The following is a 25,385-nucleotide window of genomic DNA, read 5'->3' on the forward strand; positions in this document are numbered from 1 at the left end:
CTAATGCAAAATGATATTTAGCATCTCTTGGTTGTGTGAATAAAGCAACAGTTTACAAATTGCTGCTGGGTTTCCTTTCAACAATATTAAAATTCCCCTTGAATTAAAACTACACTATGAGTGGGCCCAGAAAGTGATATTAATATACTTATGAAGGGGGAGAAGAAAAATAGCCTACCCCATCCAAGGAGGTAATACCAAAGTAAATGCTGCTTTTCTGCAAATACAGCCACCACAATCAGAGTGTGCAAGTAAATGCCTTCACAGAGCATCCAGAAGTAATTGCAAACCATTAAGTAAAAGTGAATGAATTGGGCCACTTTGCATCCAACCTATGGGAGAAAAGACCAATATAATTATAGATATTCTTCTAACGTGCAAAGGATAAAACCAACTTAATCTGTATTGAACTAGCAACAATGGAAACACAAAGAGAAAACAAAGATAATTCTCTCTGCTTCAAGATGCTATGTTGAAATCATACACCTTCTGGGGAAGAACTTGGAAGATCTTCTTAGAATCTCAAAAAGATCCATTTCTTATCTATCCATAGGAATAAGAATGTGGGCATTAATTTCCAGGATCTTGGAATCAAGATATTTAGAACCTGATTTGCATCAGCAAGTGATAATACCTGGCTGATCTTATCTGGGCTTAAGAGCAGCCAAGATAACAAAACATACTCTGGAAAAAGGCAGTGACTAATCATGGTATCTTTTGCCAATGTCTCCTGCAAGCTCAGGTCACTAAGAGTCAAGCTTAATTTGAAGGAGACCAGTTTCTTCATGGCTCTACTGTTTTGTGCCATTTTTATTACTAAACTTTGTTTAGTAATCATTAATCATTAATCTTATCCTTGGGATTATAGGAAACGTCTACCATGAGAGACCACTGGTTTATTTAGCTCAGTATTATATAACTAGGAGAGGCTGAGCAACATTTCTCCACAATTAAGAATTCAATAAAAAGGGGACCCTATGGTTTCTCAGAAGGTTATTTACCGTATATACTTGAGTATAAGCCGAATTTTTCAGCCCACTTTTTGGGCTGAAAAATTCCACTTCGGCTTATACTCCAGTCAACAAAAAAAACTTACCGAGGACTTGTGCGCGGCCGAGGCTTTGGTGCTTCCGGGATCGCCCGCACCTCTCCCAAGCCACCGCCGTCCGAGACCTGCCGAAGTTTGGGGAGGTTTGGGGAGGTGCGCGCGCACCTCCCCAAACTCCGCGCCTTGCCTGCCTGCTTCTTTCCGCAGCGGAAAGAAGCAGGCAGGCAGGGCGCGGAGGAACGGAGACTTGCCGACGTTTGGGGAGGTTTGGGCGCCTCCCCAAACCTCGGCAGGTCTCCGTTCCTCCGCGCAGACCTGCCGACGTTTGGGGAGGTTTGGGCGCCTCCCCAAACCTCCCCAAACGTCGGCAGGTCTCCGTTCCTCCTGCCGACCTTTGGGGAGGTTTGGGCGCCTCCCCAAACCTCCCCAAACCTCGGCAGGTCTCCGTTCCTCCTGCCGACCTTTGGGGAGGTTTGGGCGCCTCCCCAAACCTCGGCAGGTCTCCGTTCCTCCTGCCGACCTTTGGGGAGGTTTGGGCGCCTCCCCAAACCTCGGCAGGTCTCCGTTCCTCCTGCCGACCTTTGGGGAGGTTTGGGCGCCTCCCCAAACCTCGGCAGGTCTCCGTTCCTCCTGCCGACCTTTGGGGAGGTTTGGGCGCCTCCCCAAACCTCCCCAGGTCTCCGTTCCTCCTGCCGACCTTTGGGGAGGTTTGGGCGCCTCCCCAAACCTCGGCAGGTCTCCGTTCCTCCTGCCGACCTTTGGGGAGGTTTGGGCGCCTCCCCAAACCTCGGCAGGTCTCCGTTCCTGTTTGGGGAGGTTTGGGCGCCTCCCCAAACCTCCCCAAACCTCGGCAGGTCTCCGTTCCTCCGCGCAGACCTGCCGACCTTTGGGGAGGTTTGGGCGCCTCCCCAAACGTCCCCAAACCTCGGCAGGTCTCCGTTCCTGTTTGGGGAGGTTTGGGCGCCTCCCCAAACCTCCCCAAACCTCGGCAGGTCTCCGTTCCTCCGCGCAGACCTGCCGACCTTTGGGGAGGTTTGGGCGCCTCCCCAAACCTCGGCAGGTCTCCGTTCCTGTTTGGGGAGGTTTGGGCGCCTCCCCAAACCTCGGCAGGTCTCCGTTCCTCCGCGCAGACCTGCCGACCTTTGGGGAGGTTTGGGCGCCTCCCCAAACGTCCCCAAACCTCGGCAGGTCTCCGTTCCTCCGCGCAGACCTGCCGACCTTTGGGGAGGTTTGGGCGCCTCCCCAAACGTCCCCAAACCTCGGCAGGTCTCCGTTCCTGTTTGGGGAGGTTTGGGCGCCTCCCCAAACGTCCCCAAACCTCGGCAGGTCTCCGTTCCTCCGCGCAGACCTGCCGACCTTTGGGGAGGTTTGGGCGCCTCCCCAAACGTCCCCAAACCTCGGCAGGTCTCCGTTCCTGTTTGGGGAGATTTGGGCGCCTCCCCAAACGTCCCCAAACCTCGGCAGGTCTCCGTTCCTCCGCGCAGACCTGCCGACCTTTGGGGAGGTTTGGGCGCCTCCCCAAACCTCCCCAAACCTCGGCAGGTCTCCGTTCTTCCTGCCGACCTTTGGGGAGGTTTGGGCGCCTCCCCAAACCTCCCCAAACGTCGGCAGGTCTGCGCGGAGGAACGGAGACCTGCCGAGGTTTGGGGAGGTTTGGGGAGGCGCCCAAACCTCCCCAAACAGGAACGGAGACCTGCCGAGGTTTGGGGAGGTTTGGGGAGGCGCCCAAACCTCCCCAAAGGTCGGCAGGTCTGCGCGGAGGAACGGAGACCTGCCGAGGTTTGGGGAGGTTTGGGGAGGCGCCCAAACCTCCCCAAACAGGAACGGAGACCTGCCGAGGTTTGGGGACGTTTGGGGAGGCGCCCAAACCTCCCCAAAGGTCGGCAGGTCTGCGCGGAGGAACGGAGACCTGCCGAGGTTTGGGGAGGTTTGGGGAGGCGCCCAAACCTCCCCAAACAGGAACGGAGACCTGCCGAGGTTTGGGGACGTTTGGGGAGGCGCCCAAACCTCCCCAAAGGTCGGCAGGTCTGCGCGGAGGAACGGAGACCTGCCGAGGTTTGGGGAGGTTTGGGGAGGCGCCCAAACCTCCCCAAACAGGAACGGAGACCTGCCGAGGTTTGGGGAGGTTTGGGGAGGCGCCCAAACCTCCCCAAAGGTCGGCAGGTCTGCGCGGAGGAACGGAGACCTGCCGAGGTTTGGGGAGGTTTGGGGAGGCGCCCAAACCTCCCCAAACAGGAACGGAGACCTGCCGAGGTTTGGGGACGTTTGGGGAGGCGCCCAAACCTCCCCAAAGGTCGGCAGGTCTGCGCGGAGGAACGGAGACCTGCCGAGGTTTGGGGAGGTTTGGGGAGGCGCCCAAACCTCCCCAAACAGGAACGGAGACCTGCCGAGGTTTGGGGAGGTTTGGGGAGGCGCCCAAACCTCCCCAAACGTCGGCAGGTCTGCGCGGAGGAACGGAGACCTGCCGAGGTTTGGGGAGGTTTGGGGAGGCGCCCAAACCTCCCCAAACAGGAACGGAGACCTGCCGAGGTTTGGGGACGTTTGGGGAGGCGCCCAAACCTCCCCAAAGGTCGGCAGGTCTGCGCGGAGGAACGGAGACCTGCCGAGGTTTGGGGAGGCGCCCAAACCTCCCCAAAGGTCGGCAGGAGGAACGGAGACTTGCCGAGGTTTGGGGAGGTTTGGGGAGGCGCCCAAACCTCCCCAAAGGTCGGCAGGAGGAACGGAGACCTGCCGAGGTTTGGGGAGGTTTGGGGAGGCGCCCAAACCTCCCCAAAGGTCGGCAGGAGGAACGGAGACCTGCCGAGGTTTGGGGAGGTTTGGGGAGGCGCCCAAACCTCCCCAAAGGTCGGCAGGAGGAACGGAGACCTGCCGACGAGCCGCGGCCACACAGGGTATTCCTGTGTATTCAGGCTTGCAGAACGGCGGATCGGCTTATACTCGAGTCAATAACTTTTTCCAGTTTTGGGGGGTGAAATTGGGGGTCTCGGCTTATACTCGAGTCGGCTTATACTCAAGTATATACGGTATTTCTTTACTTTTTTTTTACTTTAAGTCTAAAGAGGTAGGCAATTACATAAATTGAATCAAAGTATCAATCTCGAACTGTGTTCAAACAGTCTCTTTGATAAAGTAGCTACTCAAAAGTTTTTATAAAAAACCCCCCTCAAAAATTCAGTGTAACAGAACAGTAAAATTCTTCATAATTTTCTATTACAAAGGAGTGCATCTGCATAAATAAACTAGTTACAAGTACCTGAAAAGAGTAGATCTGGAATTTGTTAAAAAGCAAGGAGCCACAGCAAATTATTCATTTAGTTTATTGTCTATGTTAAAGTGGATGCTGAAAATAAAATTAGATTGATGCCATCCATAAGAAATGACATCCATGTCTGCAAACAGGTTTACTTAAACCTTATCAGGAACAAAAATAATATATTCTTGAAATGATTTTATACCATGAATCCTGCAGTCCCCAAAACACATAACAGGGTTCCCTAACCCCCGGTCTGTGGACCAGCACTGGGCTGTGGCATGCTAGAAACTGTTCCGCGCAAACAAGCAAAGCCCCATCCACGGGAGGCAGGCAGTACATGAAACCAGGGCCCCTCCGGTCCACAGAAAAACCCTGGTTCTCAAAAGGTTGGGGACCTCTGCCATAGACCCTTACTGTACAAATACTGTACAAATTTATTATTATGGTTAATCTTCAATTCGATTCACAATCTGGGACTGGTAAAAACTTAACAATTCAAGTCCTAACCAAGGACCTAACAGCTGTTAAGGTAGCATCGGAGTATATAGGCAGTTTCCAATAGGATGGTTTTTTTTTGCTAAATCAGGATATTCAGGTCTAATAAGTTCAAAATTTCCATGTATTTAGGCAGCCCTTTCAGTAATGCTCCAAGGGCTCCTATTACTATTGGTACAACCATTGATTTCTTCCTCCATAATATTTATTATATTATTATTATTATTATTATTATTATTATTATTATTATTATTATTATTATTATTATTATTATTATGTTGTTGTTGTTGTTGTTGTTGTTGCTGCTGTTGTAGAATTAATCTTCAATTCGATTCACAGTCTGGGACTGGTAAAAACTTATTGGTACAACTACTGATTTCTTCCTCAATTGCTCAACTTCAATTTGCAGATTGCGGTATTTTGTTATTTTTTTTCTACTTATTTCTCTTCAATTTGTGCATTACCTGTTGTTATTATTATTCTTATAATTTAAGAGTTTAAATTAATTATTGCATTAATTTAAACTCTTGCGCACGAATAAACAATAGACCTATCGCTGTTAGCCACTCTTAGAAACAGAAAGCCACCTAAACCCTTCAAACTATCTGTGAAATAACTGTTACTATCAACAGAAATATTCCAAATTCCATTTCTAAGACTGCTTCTTTCAGACCACTATAAAAAGATGCTTATTTCCTTATGTTGAGAGCCTACAGATGCCACTAGGCAACTACTTCTGTCCATAAATTAATCAGGTATGGATGTTCATGGGTATAGTTAGCAACAATTTCTAATCATGAGATTGAGAATAGTTTGGTTAAAGGTTAAAACACTGGCTACAAAACAGAAGAATGTGAGTTAAAGTCCTGTCTTAGACATGGAGCCAGCTGGGTGACTTTGAGTCTCAATCTTTCTTTCTCTCAACTCTAGGAAGAAAACAAGGGCAAACCATTTCTGAAAAATATTGCCCCCCCAAAAGTAGCATGGACATATCCAGCTGAAAGGATTCAAGATAAATAGATAGATAGGATGGATAGATAGATAGATAGATAGATAGATAGATAGATAGATAGATAGATAGATAGATAGATAGATAGACAGACAGACAGATAGATAGGATAGATGGATGGATAGATAGGATAGGATAGGATAGATGGATGGATGGATGGATAGATAGATAGATACCGTATATACTTGAGTATAAGCCGACTCGAGTATAAGCCGAGACCCCCAATTTCACCCCCCAAAACTGGAAAAAGTTATTGACTCGAGTATAAGCCGATCCGCCGTTCTGCAAGCCTCTGCCGCCAGCAGAGGCTCGATCCGCCATTTTGCAAGCCTGAATACACAGGAATACCCTGTGTGGCCGCGGCTCTCGGGGAAGCCCTGGCTGTCCGCTTCCTCGCTCCACGCTGCCATTCGGGGCCCGCGCGTTCCCCGGGCAAATCGCGGCGCCCAGCAGGCGAGGAAACACGCCTGCTCCAGTCGCCCCCCCTTCCCTCAGGAGACGCGAAGCAAGTGACCGCCCGGAGGTTACCGACGACTTGCGCGCGGCCGAGGCTTCGGTGCTTCCAGGATCGCGCGCACCTCTCCCAAGCCGCCGCCGTCTGGAGACCTGCCGAAGTTTGGGGAGGTTTGGGGAGGTGCGCGCGCACCTCCCCAAACCTCCCCAAACGTCGGCAGGTCTCCGGACCTCCGCGCCCTGCCTGCCTGCTTCTTTCCGCAGCGGAAAGAAGCAGGCAGGCAGGGCGCGGAGGAACGGAGACCTGCCGAGGTTTGGGGAGGTTTGGGCGCCTCCCCAAACCTCCCCAAACGTCGGCAGGTCTCCGTTCCTCCGCGCAGACCTGCCGACGTTTGGGGAGGTTTGGGCACCTCCCCAAACCTCGGCAGGTCTCCGTTCCTCCTGCCGACGTTTGGGGAGGTTTGGGCACCTCCCCAAACCTCCCCAAACGTCGGCAGGTCTCCGTTCCTCCGCGCAGACCTGCCGACGTTTGGGGAGGTTTGGGCGCCTCCCCAAACGTCGGCAGGTCTCCGTTCCTCCTGCCGACGTTTGGGGAGGTTTGGGCGCCTCCCCAAACCTCCGCAAACGTCGGCAGGAGGAACGGAGACCTGCCGACGTTTGGGGAGGTTTGGGGAGGCGCCCAAACCTCCCCAAACGTCGGCAGGTCTGCGCGGAGGAACGGAGACCTGCCGACGTTTGGGGAGGCGCCCAAACCTCCCCAAACGTCGGCAGGAGGAACGGAGACCTGCCGACGTTTGGGGAGGTTTGGGGAGGCGCCCAAACCTCCCCAAACGTCGGCAGGTCTGCGCGGAGGAACGGAGACCTGCCGACATTTGGGGAGGTTTGGGGAGGCGCCCAAACCTCCCCAAACGTCGGCAGGTCTGCGCGGAGGAACGGAGACCTGCCGACGTTTGGGGAGGTTTGGGGAGGCGCCCAAACCTCCCCAAACGTCGGCAGGTCTGCACGGAGGAACAGAGACCTGCCGAGGTTTGGGGAGGTTTGGGGAGGCGCCCAAACCTCCCCAAACGTCGGCAGGAGGAACGGAGACCTGCCGAGCTTTGGGGAGGTTTGGGGAGGCGCCCAAACCTCCCCAAACGTCGGCAGGTCTGCGCGGAGGAACGGAGACCTGCCGACGTTTGGGGAGGTTTGGGGAGGCGCCCAAACCTCCCCAAACGTCGGCAGGAGGAACGGAGACCTGCCGACGTTTGGGGAGGTTTGGGGAGGCGCCCAAACCTCCCCAAACGTCGGCAGGTCTGCGCGGAGGAACGGAGACCTGCCGACGTTTGGGGAGGCGCCCAAACCTCCCCAAACGTCGGCAGGAGGAACGGAGACCTGCCGTTTGGGGAGGTTTGGGGAGGCGCCCAAACCTCCCCAAACGACGGCAGGTCTGCGCGGAGGAACGGAGACCTGCCGACGTTTGGGGAGGTTTGGGGAGGCGCCCAAACCTCCCCAAACGTCGGCAGGAGGAACGGAGACCTGCCGACGTTTGGGGAGGTTTGGGGAGGCGCCCAAACCTCCCCAAACGTCGGCAGGAGGAACGGAGACCTGCCGACGTTTGGGGAGGTTTGGGGAGGCGCCCAAACCTCCCCAAACGTCGGCAGGTCTCCGTTCCTCCGCGCCCTGCCTGCCTGCTTCTTTCCGCTGCGGAAAGAAGCAGGCAGGCAAGGCGCGGAGGTCCGGAGACCTGCCGACGTTTGGGGAGGTTTGGGAAGGTGCGCGCGCACCTCCCCAAACCTCCCCAAACTTCGGCAGGTCTCCGGATGGCGGTGGCTTGGGAGAGGTGCGCGCGATCCCGGAAGCACCAAAGCCTCGGCCGCGCACAAGTCCTCGGTAAGTTTTTTTGTTGACTGGAGTATAAGCCGAAGTGGAATTTTTCAGCCCAAAAAGTGGGCTGAAAAATTCGGCTTATACTCAAGTATATACGGTAGATAGAATGCTACTGTATAGATTACTTTCAAGAATTTTTTCTTCTTCTGTTTAATTGTGTCTGATTCTTGGAGACAGTCTGGACAAGTCCCTGCAGTTTCCTTGGCAAGGTTTTTCAGAAGAGGTTTGCCGTTGCTTCTTTCCTAGAACTATGAGAAAGTGACTGGCCCAATATCACCCAATTGGCTGTTTCTAATGTGGGACTACAATTCACAATCTTCAGGTTTCTAGCCTGATGCCTTAACCACTACACCACATTGCCTTTTTTTAATCAAAAGATACTGTACACATAAATATATAACACAGAATAATCAGGATTATATGGGGAGCATATGGGGCTTCCTATAAACACTGCTCCTGTTTCATATTATTTCACTGATGATTATAATTGCTCAATTAGCTCAACCTATGCATATTTACATAGAATGAAGTTCCCCTGAGTTTAGCAGTTCATATTGCCAGATATTTTATGAAGCAACAAAAATACTAATGTGGTAGTCACTTACTGGGTTAGCTTGAGCCATTGCTTGGTTATTGGCAGCTCCTGTTAGAATAATAATTGTTACAATAGAGTTGCAAACAAAAGAGAAAAAGAGATTCTTATGCAATGTGATCCTTTGGCAACTGAGGCTCCTGCAAGAAAATGAGCAAGAGAAAATTAGGGGAGAGGGACAGAGATACTGTAGTTTTTTTTTCTATTTCTTTCCTTTGCACAAAACAGTTTTTTGTTAGCAATTTAACTGCTAAATTGAAAGTTGTTTTGTAGTTCAAGAACATTTGACCCTCTGAAAGAGCCAGAAGAGTCCACAGTAACCCAACTGACCCTCTGAACTGAACACAATAACTTGCCCTCAGTGCTCCGTCTTGTGTAATAAAATATTCTACAAACTTCCCTCTACATCAGGGGTGTCAAACTCAATTTCATTGAGGGCCGCATCAGCATTGCAGTTGCCCTCAAGGGGCCAGGTGGGTGTGGCCTACCGGGCAGGCGTGGCTAGAGTGCGTATGGCCTACTGGGTGGGCGTGGCCAGCTCTACATCGTTTACATCAAGGGTACCTATGGGGGCCTGGGCAGGAGTGGGACAGATCTGAGGGTCTCTGGCAGGAGGAGGGTCTCTGGGCCAGGGTCAAGGCAGTGGGGGCCGTTCCCTCCCTGTTTCCAGGATGGCTTCGCGGGCCACATGAAACCACTTCGCGGGCCGGATCCGGCCCTCGGGACTTGTGTTTGACATGTCTGCTCTACATTGTGAGTTAAAGATTGGCCATAATATCTTAATTACCCTGGGAAGTCATTAATTTGGAAGAGTTGACCACATTAGAAAACAAGAGCGATCAATTTCAGGACAAAAGAAAATATTAAGCTATATTCTGAAGCTGGTTTAGTATCCTGGTTTATTTTGAACCTGATCACCATTGCTTTCTGGTGATCAGAAGTTCTTTAGAACAAACAGAAGTTCTTTACCCACAAGGAAGGAATGATTTAGTGGTATGCGTGTTAAAAGATAACTAGGTATTTGTCTGAACATGATCAATGTATATTAAAGAAACAATTGGAAGTATGTAAACAGCATTTATTTTTTTAAAAATCAAGGCAGACGGTGTATTCTAGATATAAGCTAAAGTTCTTAAAACAATTTACTTGGATGAGATAGAAGAACATTACACTGAAGTTTTTCAAGATTTGGAATAGCAATAATTGTTTATATAATATAGAGAACAAAACAGAGGTCAGAATGACTTGTTGACAGTGCATGTTTCTTGTAGGCTAATTATTCCATCTCATGATTTCTGACATCATGAAGGTCACCTACAACAGCAGTTTAAATCAGCTGCCACTAACACTCAGTCATGCATATGGGCTGAAGACAAATTCATATTTGGACTTACAACTTGCCGAAAAAATTGACATATAAACTATATTGTACTTGCAGGTTTGGTCTCTATATACCCAATACAGTTAACAGTGGCTTCATATGTCTCTCCTATATCAAAACTGTCATAAAATTATGCACAGACTTTGGAGTCATATGACCTCAACAGTTTTCTATGAAATTTAATATTAGTGACAATATGAATACAACTTAACAATTCTTGCTGTAATCAGTACTCAGAATGCCAGAACTAACATATTAATAACTGCATAGAGGTAATGGCTCTGAGCTATAGAGATGCAATTAATAAATGTAAATTATACTTACTTAAAATAGAAGAATATGCCAAGGGAAATCAGAAGTGAAACAATTGAAAGGCTATGGCCAATAATAGAGATGTAGTATAGATTCAGAGCTGTCTGTAATAAAATGTCAAGAGAAGAATGGACACTTAAGTGCAACTTATTAAGCATTAGCTCAAACATTATTGCAAAATAATTGCTGGAAATCAAGAGTGTCAAATATAGTACCTGAGCAACATTTCAGTACGTTTTGTGGATGGGCGTGTGGGCCCATCAACAAAATTGTGATGGTATTCTAGAGGCTAGTCTGACTGTCTTCCAAAAGCCAGCTCGCTTCCTTTTCTTTAAGCACGATCAACTTGGAAGGACAAGGGTGGCCATTTTCACTGGTGTTCTCTCATTCTTAAGGCCGTCTGCTAAGCATTTCTGTGGAGTTTTAAACTTTTCTTGTGGGATCCAATCTGAACAGCACACATTCTGATAAAGAATTCCCTGAAGATGGGCTCCTGCATGAGTCAAAAAACCTGGAAGAAAAAAAAACTCCGGTCCTGGTGACCGAACCAGATTGGATCCCACAACATTATCTTGGGACATGTACGTTCGTCTTCATTTATAGGAACTTTTTGTTTGCTCCAATTTTCTGATTGCTGGGCTTTTTAAAAACTATTTTTTTTTAAAAAAAAACTTCCTTTTGTCACTTTTTTTAAGCATAGATGATTGTTTTTTATTTAAAATATTTTATTTGTAGGAACGTGCACAAAATGAGAATCTGAAAACAAAATCTGTGCTGGAGCCATCCCGCTCAAAATGTTCTACCAAGCTGGTCGTGAACTGACAGAAAAAATATCTGAGTACCCCAAGCATTTTGTTCTAGCCTTCAACCTTGGAACTTCTCTTTATTTTATTGTATAATATTTTGGGCAATTTTGTCATGATAGGTAGCATGAATTATCAGAAAGGATGTTGTTACTCAGCTGAAGATCAAATGTTAAACCATATCAGATCTCAACTTAAACTTAACTCCTTTAAAATATTAATGAGAGCTGATTTTTTAAAAACAATTATCCTGCCTTGCTTATTTGTAGTGTAGACTCTCTAACCCACTGAGCTTGTCAATCAGAAGGTCGGCAGTTTGGCGGGTCGAATCCCAAGTGCCGCGTAACAGAGTGAGCGCCTGTTACTTGTCCCAGCTTCTGCCAACCTAGCAGTTCAAGTAGAAAAATAGGGACCACTACGGTGGCAAGGTAACAGCATTCCATGCGCCTTTGGTGTCTAGTCATGCCGGCCACATGACCACGGAGACGTCCTCAGACAAGCGCTGGCTCTTCGGCTTTGAAACAGAGATGAGCACCGACCCCTAGAGTCGGAAACGACTAGCACGCATGTGCGGGGGAACCTTTACCTTTACCTTTATGTTTGGTAAACTTCAAGCATTATTTTATTAAGCATAACAGAGATACCAACAAGATCTCCCATGCTGTAGCTTAACAATATTTTACTTCTTTTTCTACATTTTACTGACTGTACTGATTCATTCCATATGATCCCTTTCTACAAGGGGGCATACTTTTGGAGTATATGCTAAGAATATACATAGATACTGAGTATGTACATACATAGGGATGTGGTGGCTCAGTGGGTTAGGACACTGAGCTTGTTGATCAGAAGGTCGGCAGTTTGGTGGGTCGAATCCCGAGTGCCGCGTAACAGAGTGAGCACCTGTTACTTGTCCCAGCTTCTGCCAACCCAGCAGTGCGAAAGCACGTAAAAATGCAAGTAGAAAAATAGGGACCACTACGGTGGGAAGGTAACAGCGTTCCGTGCGCCTTTGGCGTCTAGTCATGCCGGCCACATGACCACGGAGACATCCTCGTACAAGCGCTGGCTCTTCGGCTTTGAAACGGAGATGAGCATCGGCCCCTAGAGTCAGAAACGACTAGCACGCATGTGCAGGGGAACCTTTACCTTTACCTTTTTTATGTACATACATACTAAGCTCACTTTCTACAAGTGAGCATACTTCCAAGATGTTTTTATGAAAGCCATGTGTATCGTGGTATGGTTGTAAAACAGCATAAGAAGGCAAATATATACACTATAGATGATGTGGCAAATGGTTAATTTTCCACCATGTTTTCAGGAGGGGAAATAAATGCTGGCACTAATGCAAAATAAGGCAATGTGATACACGTGGAAAACAACAGAGGAGATTTCTGAAATAAAGAGAACCACAGCAAGCCTGACTTCCCTTATCTCTATCAAATATTCCTGTTTCAATGTGGCACTCCCTGGTTGGTTAGGAATTTAATGTTCCACAGCCAAAAGGGCTAGTAACACTTTTGTGCCAGGTGTTATAGGGAGGTCATTGGAAGGGCAGAGTTAAATTTAGGCAGACATATTTTTTTTGGGAGGGGAGTCTAACTCAAAATAAATGTGTTAACACACAATTATGTGTGTATAGAAGGCTAACTGCTACTGCTATTATTGTTGTTGTTAGGAGCTCAAGGCAGTGTGCAAAGCACTGCTCCACTTATTTTACCCTCACAACAACTCCTCTGCGAAATAAGCTATGAGGAGAATGACTGGCCCAAAGACTGCCATGGAACATCTGTGGTTGATTTTGGTGAAAGGAAAGATTTTCCCACTCCTGGTCCATCACCTTCACCAACATGCCACATAAGCTAGTGTGAAAATAACAGTAGATGAGAGAGACAGAGGGGGAGAGGGAGGGAGGATTTTAAGACAGACCAGTGTCTGTAGGCGTTAAAACCCTGTTGTATAATAGTGTAAATAGAAATAGTAATAGTATACTTGTAGTAGAAATAGCATAATATAGCATAGAAGTACAACTGAGTATAGAGTATAGTATAATAGTAGTAACTGACTACTGTATGTAGAACAGTGCATACTATAAATTGTAATGGAAATAAGAGTGTAGTACAAGACAACAGACAAACAAACAAATCACTAATACATGTTTGCAGGTTTCACTTTTGCATCTTGGATATTTTTTCAAAATAAAACTTCTCCCCAGCTCTTATACGGAGATACAAAAACCCAACTGCATAGGGTCCAGTGCTTTGCAGATCTTTTGACCCTGAGTCAATCAAATTGGGTATAATTTAAAAAGCACCCATGACAGATTCAAAGGCCAAGGAGCTAGTAGCTAAATCTGGTCATTGCAACCTTAAATAATCCACACATAGAGAGAAAAGACAGATAACTGGAAATGATTTCAGGTTGGATGTCACTTCTGGAAGTCAGTAGAATTGTCCGACCAGATTCGCATAGACTGAAAAAAAGCAGAGCAGAACTTGTATAGATGATCAGATTTCAAATCAGGCTGCATGACAAGTTATGGTCTACACCAGTCTGCAGTCTGCCTTTGATTCTGCTGCTTAGTAGAACTTAAAAACACTACAGGATTAATTAGCCGGAATCAAAATATAGCCATGGGATAGTATCAAAGTGCCTGGAGTCACACAGGATGTGTATTGCTTGTGCTAAATGGAAACTGTTATTTCCGCTGTTGCTTGCTGCAACTGTTGCTCCATTTTTGCTTTTATAGAACAGGTTCTCGGATTTCTTGCACATTATTAGTCCTTCACAAATGAAGCTATTTTCTCCCTCTCTGGAATGAAGTCTCTAGGGTCAATCAAGGTCTGTATTAATAGGTCTTATAAAATTTGTAAACCAACTGCACTGTAATTTAATAGCAACTTCCTGGGTTTTAAGCTGTTAGGAATCTGAACATGCATCTCAAGCTTCAAACAAATTTTGATCAGCCATGCTGTACTAAGGGCAGTTTGGCGAGTAGGCTGTCAATGGGGATTCAGAACAGCTTATTGTCAGGATTTTACATTTGAACATTGCCCACTGTGTTTATTTTCTGGTCTTCTATTCTTTCTCATATCAATTTTCACAAATTGCAGGAAATCCGTGGCATTGGTTCTATTCCCACAGTTCATCCAGAGTGAATGGATATCCAGACAAGAGAGATGGAAACACATTCAACTGAACGTCTAGTAAACTACATAAATTAACAAGTATTCACATCTCCCTATGATCGGATAACCTGGGTTTTTTCAGGTTTTTTTTTTACCATTGCCTACAATTTTTGCATGCGGTCAGTTCTGATCCAAATATAAAATCTCAGTACACTGAGTTTTTTAATCATGGAGAAAATAATTGCATGGCCCTCATTAGAGAAAAGACCTTGGCAAAATTTAATACTAATTGCAAGCCTTTTGTAGACTTTTAGCAAGAAACAAAAAAAAATCCAGTTATGACATGGACTTGATCAGTGGTAAAATCTATTGATTGTTGGGAAAAATGGAAGCTATAGTTTGATGCTAAAGTAAAGATTGAATTTAAGTTTTAACTATGTTGTCTGTAAAAGAAGTCAGAAGGTACTTAATTTTTCGTGTACCCTGTTGTTTCTGTAATTTTTATCTTTTTGTACTTTTATCTCTTGTCTTTTTTCTTTTCTAGCTATTTCTCTTTGAGCAGTTGTTTTTGTTAGTTTTTATCTTTATGTTTTATAGGGAAAAATAATAAAGTTTGTTTGTTTGTTCTTTCATAAAAACTCCTAAAAATAGATGTGTAGTTGTCTTGATAAAAGAGAATATTTGTAGGATTGAAATGAAGTGCTCATTAGTGCTCTCTGAGCTTGCCTGTTTTCTTGCAGATGTTTCATTACCTAAACTTGGTAACATCATCAGTGCTATGATGTTTCCAAGTCTGGGTGATGAAACATCTGCAAGAAAACAAGCAAGCTCAGACAGCACCAAGGATTCCCCCCCTTATTTATGCTCTTCCTGCTTATTTGTGAAACCAGTTCTACACACCTGATATTCTGCCTGATTGCAAATGGTGAAAAATACATAAATATGAATAATTATACCTAATAAACAACACATCCTATAGTAAAGGTAAATGTTCCCCCGCACATGCGTGCTAGTCGTTTCCGACTCTAGGGGCCGGTGCTCATCTCCGCTTCAAAGCCGAAGAGCCAGCGCTTGTCCGAGGACGTCTCCGTGGTCATGTGGCCGGCATGACTAGACGCCAAAGGCGCACGGAACGCTGTTACCTTCCCACCGTAGCGGTCCCTATTTTTCTACTTGCATTTTTACATGCTTTCGAACTGCTAGGTTGGCAGAAGCTGGGACGAGTAACAGGCGCTCACTCTGTTATGTGGCACTCGGAATTCGACCCGCCAAACTGCAGACCATCTGATCGACAAGCTCAGCATCCTAACCCACTGAGCCACCACGTCCCTTTCAACACATATTGATAAATAGCTCCTGCTGAATTCTATAGGACCTCTTCCAGGAGAACCTATTCTAGGACGGCAATCTAAATTAATTAACCTTACTGAAATATAATGCAGTGTCAAGGGAGAAGAAATTAACATAGTGGACATTTCATAATTATTAGGCTTTTAAAATCCTTTATTCTTCTGAGAATGCAATTACCTGCAATTTATAACTTATTCGATCAATGCAAAGGCTATAGTTTGTCCAAATTCTATTACTCTCAGGGTGCACAAACCAGTGTCCACTTTCTTCACAGATCTTCGAAACTTTTTCTTTTGGAGAAAAATTAATGAGAAAAAAATTTAATTGCTGTCTCTGTGTTCAAAAATAGTTAATATTTAAATAACTGCAACAACAAAAGGCACTGAAATGAATATATACAGTACACGTGCTCAGATCGCCATTATTCCCTTTTAGTGTAAGCAACATTATGCAGAGCATAGAAAATGAATAATAAATAGTAAGGCAATTACATCTGAAGTATGAAATAAGAATTGGTCATTTACTTTTGTATTCAATCCATGTTTATTTAGCATCCATTCATTTTTTATCCCATTTCTTCTTGTTTTATTGTACATATTTCTTAACAAACTAATTCCCATTCCCACTGCATTCAATTTACTTTTATATTTCTTTTCACTGAATTATTATTTTCATATAGCAATTCCTTTAGATACTGGCAATTTATTTCTTGCAAGAAAAGGATATTATATATTTTGTCAGTTTTCAGCAGTTTCAATGATCCACTACACAGCAAAAATCTAATCTAGCGCACCAAGGGATATTTCTTCCACGCACAAATCCCATAAGTTTTCAATAAATATTTGCAGATCTTAAAATATCTCCATTCATTTACTCGCATTTGCTAAACATTCTGCCAAGGAGCACACATCCATCTATGTGGTTTAGGTCTAGCCATGTAGCTCTGGCCCAGTTAACTTGACTGTTCCTTCCTTTTCCTATGTCATTGATTTTTTATATATTAATTTCCAAATCTATACTCATCCTTCAATTTACAATATTAATATTCCCTGAAAATCATCATACAAAATTTGTACCTACTGTATGTACAAATCCTTAACCAATTTTTCATACATGTATACATAAACCACCAAGAGGATATTATACTGTACTGTGATATTTGTATCACTCTCTGCTCAGTTATTAACCACTTGCAACAATCTCATTTATTTTTGTACATTCTTTACTTCCAAAATATAGTGGTCTTACTATATTCAGGAATCTGTTCAGAAGTCCATAACTCACTTTATCATATACTTTCTCTAAGTCAATAAGCTTTTTCCCAGTTTTCAGCAGCTTCAGTGATCTGCTGAACTGCAAAAATATAATCTAGCCCACCAATTGGCAGAAAGCCTTCCTTAATTCTTCAAATTTTTCTTTTTATCACTTTCTGTATCTTTTCAGTCAAAATTCTATCAAACACATTCTCAGGAATGCTTTACAAATCTTTAGTATTTTATCTTATACTTGCTAGCTAACCCATAACTTGATGACTAGGATTTTCCAGGTAGTGATGTCAAATTGATTAGTCTGTATTTCCTGGGCCTCCTTTCCCTCCTCCCCTTTTTAAAAGACTGGAAGAATGATAGTTCTTCTCTAGTTTTCAGACATTCGCTCTATACTCCACTGAGTCAGCAGTTCACAGATTGCATCAATCATGCAGTGAGCCCCAGCACTTGAATTCATTCAAAGCAACCAATGTTTTTTTAACACTTCCTTGCCTATTTTGATCTGCACTCCTCTTCCATCCTCTCAATCTATAAATTACTAAGCACTGTTCTTTAACCTTGTAGCAATAAAATACACATTTACACAGTTACTACATTTAAATGTACATAATGATGGATTATAATCAGTTCAACCTCTTAAATGAAGTAGAAGCTCTCCTTAATAGCAAAGTAAGTTTGGTTAATTGATTGAAATACCCTGCTTAAATGTCTGACTTTGTAATCTAGCTCTGAACTTAGATGAATTGAGACAACAAGCAACAAGTTGCAAATCCATCTCTAGATACTTGTCCTGCACATGCAAATTCCAAAATATTTCAAGAGATATGGAACAGTTTGATTGTCCTAATTATTTGAGACATCTTTGACCAAATGGTCCATCTGGAACATAAATCTGGTGCTTCAAAATACAAAGAAGACAAGGTCTCAACTCCATACTGTTGTTCTTGCATACAGAACATATGACCTATCACACTGGACACAGTCTAGTAGCCAACCATGGAAACACTTCTGGAGTCTGATTAAATCCCTATCTTTGCTTCCTGCCTGAAACTATTATTTCCAGAACTTGACAAACATTTAATAGCCCACAGTATAAATTGTGTAGGCCGGGGACATGGTTACATCTGACACACAATACCAAATGCATTCGAAGTAATAAGAATCCTATACTAGAAAGAGCTTGCTGTCAATTTAAGGATTTGTCATAATGTTGAATTTGTACAATTCTACCCAAATTCTCAGCACTCAGAAAATATCTTTACTGGCTCACTTTAGTAGACAAATAGAGTACTGAATTCTTAATCCTTACCTGAAGGGTCAAAGTCCTGAAAGTAGTCTGGACAGTTTTGCATTGAAGTTTTTCCTGCTGGAGTAGTGTCCCAGCATAACCAACCATCCCATGTTCTGTTGCAATGTGGACCTACAAAGTGAAGAGGCATCATTTGAAGCATTTCATCCTAATTTACCCTGGCTGGGTACATTTTTTTCTGTACATACACAAAAAGCAAATCTTTGGATCCAATCCAAACTCCTTATGATTGACATATGCAGTATTTCTTTCCAAAGGCGCTTCCATACCAGCCTTGGTTATATAAACCCCTTCCTACCAAGAGAAACCCCCCCATCCATTGTTTTTGCTGTGGGCTCTTACAATTTGTTGAATGTTTACATTTTTCTGTCTTTGCCATTTTGAGTTCTAAAACCATCATCTAAATCTTGACTATTAAAAATACTGCGCAAGAGCAGAAAACAACAAAAACACTCATGCTCTCTTACCCTTTAACTGTTACTCTATAATTTTGCAAGAAACTTGCCTGGGGACACAATGGTTTTCCAATGAGTTTCCCCAAACAAAATGAACCAACTGAAGCAGGGGAAGGGAAGCAGATCCCTCTGACCCTTCCAACCTCTGAATCCTTCCTTTGCATGCTGAAATCAGTGTCTCACCTTCTGAACTTGTGCAGGTTCCTTAGCTGCAGATATCGCTATGACATCCATCACTTTTGTTGGGAACTCACATCCAGGGCTAATCCCGAGGGGTGGAGGGGTAGGGAGACTTCTAAATATTTTTGCCTGAAACCTAGCAGATTCCACCTGCTTAACAAAAATCGCACGAAAAACCAACTGGGTGACACTGTGCCAGTCCCAGTCTCTCAGCCCAACTCATTTCACAAGAGTTGTTGTTATGGGGAAAATAGGAGGAGGAAGATTAGATACACTTCCTCCAATTCTGCCAAGGAGAAAAAGGTAATAACCGTTTGTGGATCTCTAATAGTGATCCATTGCATGAAAACCTCATTTCTATATATGAAGATTCATAATTTTACTCTTGAGATTGGAAGGCTTCTGAACTGGTCCAAGTAAACCAGTCTTTTTTTTTTTATTGAAAAGTTTTAAAATACAATTTTCCTTTAAAAAACCCCCCCTTCCCCCTCCCTCCTCCCCCCCTACCTCCCCCCCTCCCTCCCTCCCTCCTCCCCCCCCTGCCTCCCCCCCACCCCCCCTCCCCCCCCCGACTTCCCAGAGCTGAATACAAGGTATATATATAAAAAGAAAAAAGAAAAAAAAGGCAAATATAAACAACCATATACTAACCTTGGCAATATTAAATATATATAAAAAACTAAAGTAAAAAAGAAACACTTTCTAGCTTATATAGAATAAAACAAACCTTAATAATATTAAATATACATTAAAAACAAGAAAAAAAACACCCCCAAAATAGAAAGAGAAAAGAAAAAAACAGAAAAAAAGGGAAAAAAGAATTATTCAAATACTATATAATACTTCTCAACCTATACTTGTCCTAAATAGACTCCATCCATTTTGTCCATTCCATGATATAACGTTCTTACAAATAATCTTTCAAATTAACCAAAATCTTCGCCACCTCAACCAAATCAGGAAACTTTAAAGTCCACTCTTCTATAATCGGCCGTTCCTCTTCCAGCACATCTATAATTATTCCAAACAATAAAAAAGATTGCGAACAAAACTTTAACCTCCTTTTGGAAGTCTTCTATATATTCCACCAAACTTTAATCCTAAAAAACTCACCCTTTCCACAAAACCACCACATATAAAAAATATATTGCGTCTACACCCAAATCTTTTCCCACCTCCCATACTTGACTATAAATACGTCGTAAAAATTCCATAGGCTTCTGCAAATCCTGCTATTTCCTCTTCTTGGATCGTTTTGCAGCAGCACGCGTCACCCTCTGTTGTATAGAATCATCCGACGAAGTTGTATCTTGATCTCCTCCAACACCGTTGTCTTCTATCTGGCCACCTTCGACCTCTTGATGCACTCCTTCTCCAGATCCCTTTTCAGCTTCCAGAAGTGTTAATGGCGTTGCATTTAAAACATTATTATAGAAATCACGCGCTTGCATCACAGTAACCAGACGGTACCTTTTACCTTCGTGCGTCACCATCAACCCAACTGGGATCTCCCATCTAAACCTTATATCTCGTTGCTTGAGCTCTTGCACAAGAAATGTAAAATCCTTCCTTCTCCTTAAAATCTTTGGAGGAATTTCTTTTAAGACCAAAACTTCTTGATTAGCAATCACAACTTTAGTGTCATAAGCAGCTCGTATAACTTCATCTCTAGTTTCCCTTTTTGCAAAATATACCACCACATCTCTAGGCAACTTTCTCTGTCTAGCAATCCATGAATTCACACGAAACACTTTATCCATGCCTCCTTTTATTTCAGATGCTGGCTGTTTCAACACTATTTCAAAAGCCTCAGAAACCAGCTGCTTTAGATCTTCCTTGGTATTCTCCTTTAAGCCTCTAACTCTAATGGCAAACTGCATCTGGTAATATTGAGCAAGACTCAGTTCCTTTTCCACTTTATCTTCATTCTCCAATACTTTTGCTTCTAATATAGCATTCTTTTGAGTCAAATCTTCTAGCTTTTCCTCCAATTCTTCCACACAGCGAGCCACTTTACACACTGAAGACAAGATGTCTGCCTTCATCACTCTGAACTTCTGTTCCATCCTCTCCTCCATTCTCTCCTCCAATTTCTCCAATTTCTCCTCCATCTGTACAAATCTAGCATTAATTGATTCCAAAATTACCTGGGCGTGTTTTTCAAGAGCATCTTGTAAGTCCTTTGATGTCAATACATCAGGAGGATGCAGCGCCTGCAGTAATGATTGTTGCACAGGAGAATTTCCAGCACTCCGAAGAGTTCTAGGGGGTGGTTTAGCCGCCATCTTTTACCAAATGTGACGCACTTTCACTTCAGATTTATAATCCAAAAAAGTCCATCAAGCTGGAGAGTAAAGTATAATAGTCCTCTTCACCTTTCCCTCTTGTATCGCTCTGCCTGCTCCTTTAATTCATAGTCATTCCTTCAGGCAGGGTGGTCGCAGACGGCTGGCTCTGCTCCAAGAAATCAGGAGCAGAGGCGACGGCCAGCTGGGAGCAGCCCAGGCTACGGGGGAGTTCAATCCTTCAGCCGCCCAAGCCATAAGCTCAGGCGGCCCTGGAGAACTCTACCCCTACCTGGGAGCTCGCCCCCTCCTCTTCTCCCGAGGAGGGGGCTTCAAATTCGCCCGAACAGCTGATCGGCGCTGTTTCGGGCGAAAAAAACAACAGCTGAGCCGCGGGCAGCCCGGGAAGGCTGTCTCCGTCGCCGCGGAGCCACCGGAAGTCCCAACCAGTCTTTTTTTTTATATTTGTTTTACAAAAACAAAATTTTACAATATATTCCCAAATCCCTCCCACCCCAAACCCACCCACTTCCCCCCCCACTTCCCTGAGCTAAATACAGGATTATAGTTAGAATAATCATATTCTAAATAAAAATTATGCATAATATACAATTAACCAAATTCATAATGCGCTTTAACTCTCTTTTAACATAACTACAAACAACGTACCAATAACAATATCCCACTAAAATCTACTCATAAGCTAAATGATACTTTTTCGTCCCATATTTGTTTTGAATATAATTTATCCATCTCCTCCAAACTGAAATATATCAGTCTTAAGTAAATCTCCTTTCTTTCAAAACTGCCAAACTGAGGTCAGAAGGCTTCCATTTTTTTTTCTTTGCAGAAGAAATTCTATACGGCATTTTTATTTTATTTTTCTAGTGCCCTAGGATTTATACTGATGCCATTTTTGAACTTTATTCTGGAGAGGGGATAGAAAGAGCTGCTGATGCCAATTGTTGCTGTGATCACTTGCATACCTCTCCATCTGCTTAAGGCCTCCCTTGTTGCCTGCCTTAAATAACAGCTGTTGTGAAATGAGTTTCTTTAGGATGTCTCTTGGAATTAGGAAGTATGAGAAGAGAAGCTACAAATGATTGGAGCCATTACTTTACTTGGCCACACAGTGCATACATACGTCTCTTGCCTATTTTGCAAAAAAAGCAAACAAACCAAACCCTTAATGCAAAACTCCTGATTTTTTTTATTGAAAAGTCCCCCCTCCCCATTTTTAAAAGACCTTTCTTTTCCTAAACCAGTGAGAATGGTTTAAAAATATTCAAGGTTTGTTGCACATTAATAATTTGACTTCTGCAGTGTAAATAAATAAAGCTGTTCTAATGCAACACTGAATAAGATTTTAATTCAACTTAACCACTGTTTTCATAACAGATAAACTACAATTATTTATCACTGCCCTCCAAATCAATGTGTACCTTTAACTGTTGCAGCAGCAAAATATTTTTCAACAAACATCTCCATTCATTAATTTGTCTATAATTTATTTTGATTCCTTTTCACAACCCAAAGCCAGTTATACATACAAAAGATAAAGCAACAAAGCAAAGCACTTATTATGACATTCAAAATAAATTAAATAAACTCAAGATTCAATTAAATTAAGCAGTCCTAAATAAGAACACCCTGGATTGCCTTACTGGAAGATTTATTGGAACATATTAGAGTTTCCAGTGCTTGTCTATGAAGAACTTTAAAAGATCAAATCTGCTCTTTTAGACAGGAAAAAAGCAGAATTGAAGGCTTATACTTTCAAGTATTAAATTATTTCCAAGAGGGATGTAATAAGCGCAGTATGAGTAGATAAAAACCATTTTTAAATTATATTTGCGTGAATTAACAGATGATGTGCTTTAGTCTGGTAAAACAACTTGCTTAAAATCAAAGTATATTGATATACATTGTTTACCTTCATATTCTTCAGTAGTCTGCATAATTTTCTGATAGCATTCAAACTGTGCTGTCATGATTTTATTATTAGTTACACCTAGTATAGTTTGATGGTCTGTATGGTTCTTAGTTCCAGTTTCATTGGACCAATTCCCTTCTTTTTCAGCTGGAACTGCTATGACAAAAGCCTGGACAGATAATGAGAAAAACTAGATTGTCACAGTTGCCAAAATAATTGCAAACATTGTACAGAGAATGAATTGAATTGGATGAATTAACACAAACCATTTTGAAGTATGTAAAAAGGTGCAGACGAAGTAACTGGGCAGAAGAACATTAAATTGATGCTATCTGAAAAAATTCCTCTGAATGTGTCTTCAAAGGTACAATTTCTCTCTCTCTCTCAACCAAAAAAAATAAATAAATATCTCCATGTATAACTGTCCAAAATGTGTTGAGTTTCAGGCACCTCAGCCTAATTTTATAAATGACTCAAATCAGCCATGTTAGCATTAAAGGAGGCTTCGAAAGGATTGGGAGATTGGAGCCCGCTTTCACTGTGCTTCAAAAGCCTCTTTCTCCAAACTGTGTGATTTTGAGAAGGCAGCTTCTGAAGGATCATGAGAATGGAGGCTGCTTGGAGAGTGACATGAAGGGGTTTCAGTAAGAAGGCCACACCCCACATAGTCTAGGCATGCCTGTCGACAGCTGGAGAAAAATGGTGAAGAGGGGTATTTTATAGGCAGGGAGTTAGAATAAAATAGAGCTGGAAGGGACCTTGGAGGTCTTCTAGTCCAGCCCCCTGCTCAAGCAGGAGGACCTATACCATCTCAGACAAGTGACTGTCTAGCCCAGGCATGTCAAACTCGCGACGTCATGTGACATCGTGCGACGTATCGGAGCTTTTTTCCCATTGCTGGCAATGGGTGGGCGTGGTTTTGTTGTGATGTGTCCGGCCCGTGGGCCGGCAGTTTGACACCCCTGGTCTAGCTTCTTTTTAAAAATCTCCAGTGATGGAGCGCCCATGATTTCTGGGGGCAAGCTGTTCCACTGGTTAATTGTCCTCACTGTCAGGAAGTTTCTCCTTAATTCCAGGTTGCTTCTTTCTTTGATCAGTTTCCAACCATTGTTTCTTGTCCTGCCCTCTGGTGCTTTGGTGAATAACGTGACCACCTCTTCTTGGTGGCAGCCCCTCAAATACTGGAACACTGCTATCCTGTCTCCCCTATTTCTTCTTTTCTTTAGACTAGCCAAACCCAAGTCCTGCAGCCGTTCTTCGTATACTTTAGTTTCTAGGCCTTTGATCATCTTAGCTGCTCTTCTCTGAATTTTTCCAAACTCTCAATATGTTTTTTGTGATATGATGACCAAAATTGGCTGCAGTATTCCAGGTGAGGTCTTACTAGGGTTTCATAAAGCGGTAGTAATACCTCACGTGATCTTGATTCTATGCCTCTGTTTATTCAACCCAGGATTTTATTAGTTTTTTTGGTTGCTGCTGCACACTGCTGGCTCATGGTTAAGTGATTGTCCACTAGGACTCCAAGGTCCCTCTCACAGTTACTGTTTTTAAGCCAGGTCTCACCCAATCTGTACTGGTACCTTTGATTTTTCTTGCCTAAATGTAAAACTTTGCTTTTCTCCACACTGAAACTCATTTTGTTGGATAGGGCCCATTGTTCAAGTTTGTCAATATCTTTTTGGATCCTGAGTTTGTCTTCTGGGGTGTTGGCTACTCCTGTCAGTTTGGTGTCATCGGCAAATTTGATGAGTTCCCCTTCAATTCTCTTATTTAAGTCATTGATGAAGATATTGAAGAGTACTGGGCTTAGGGTGGAACCCTGTGGTACCCCACTGCTTACTTCTCTCCATGTATACTGTATGTAGTGACGTTGAGGACAGCTACAGATCCTTCTGATGTTGCCTATTCCACCTTTTTCTAGCTTGTGGTCTACTTTATCAAATGCCTTACTGAAGTCTGTGTATACTATGTCCACAGTATTTTGCTGGTCTATTAGTGTAGTCACTTTATCGAAGAATGAAATAAGATAGGTTTGGCATGATTTGTTTTAAACAAACCCGTGCTGGCTACTAGTTAGAAGGTTGCTTGCTTCTGGTTGTTCGCAGATCTGTTTTTTGATTATCTTTTCTAGGATCTTCTTGGGTATTGATGGTAAACTGATTGGTCTGTAGTTTCCTGGGTCCGTTTTTCCCCACCCCGTTTCTTGAAGATGGGAACCACAGCAGCCCTTTTCCAATCCTCAGGTACTTCCTGGTGCTC

At 43.7% G+C, this 25,385-nt stretch overlaps 1 protein-coding gene across 1 annotated transcript in view; it reads right to left on the reverse strand.

Annotated features, from left to right (window-relative positions):
* CALCRL (calcitonin receptor like receptor) overlaps window positions 1-25,385 on the reverse strand; it is a 48,537-nt gene that overhangs the window by 19,206 nt on the left and 3,946 nt on the right. The window contains exons 2-7 of the mRNA XM_081314765.1: window positions 23,124-23,292; window positions 18,271-18,381; window positions 15,871-15,983; window positions 10,422-10,513; window positions 8,730-8,856; window positions 179-332 (exon numbers count right to left, since the gene is read on the reverse strand). Coding sequence (XP_081170891.1) covers window positions 179-332; window positions 8,730-8,856; window positions 10,422-10,513; window positions 15,871-15,983; window positions 18,271-18,381; window positions 23,124-23,292 — 766 coding nt within the window. The remainder of the gene's footprint in view (window positions 1-178; window positions 333-8,729; window positions 8,857-10,421; window positions 10,514-15,870; window positions 15,984-18,270; window positions 18,382-23,123; window positions 23,293-25,385) is intronic.

This window comes from Vipera berus, assembly GCF_964194415.1.
Source record: "Vipera berus genome assembly, chromosome: 1".
Taxonomy (NCBI): Eukaryota; Metazoa; Chordata; class Lepidosauria; order Squamata; family Viperidae; genus Vipera; species Vipera berus.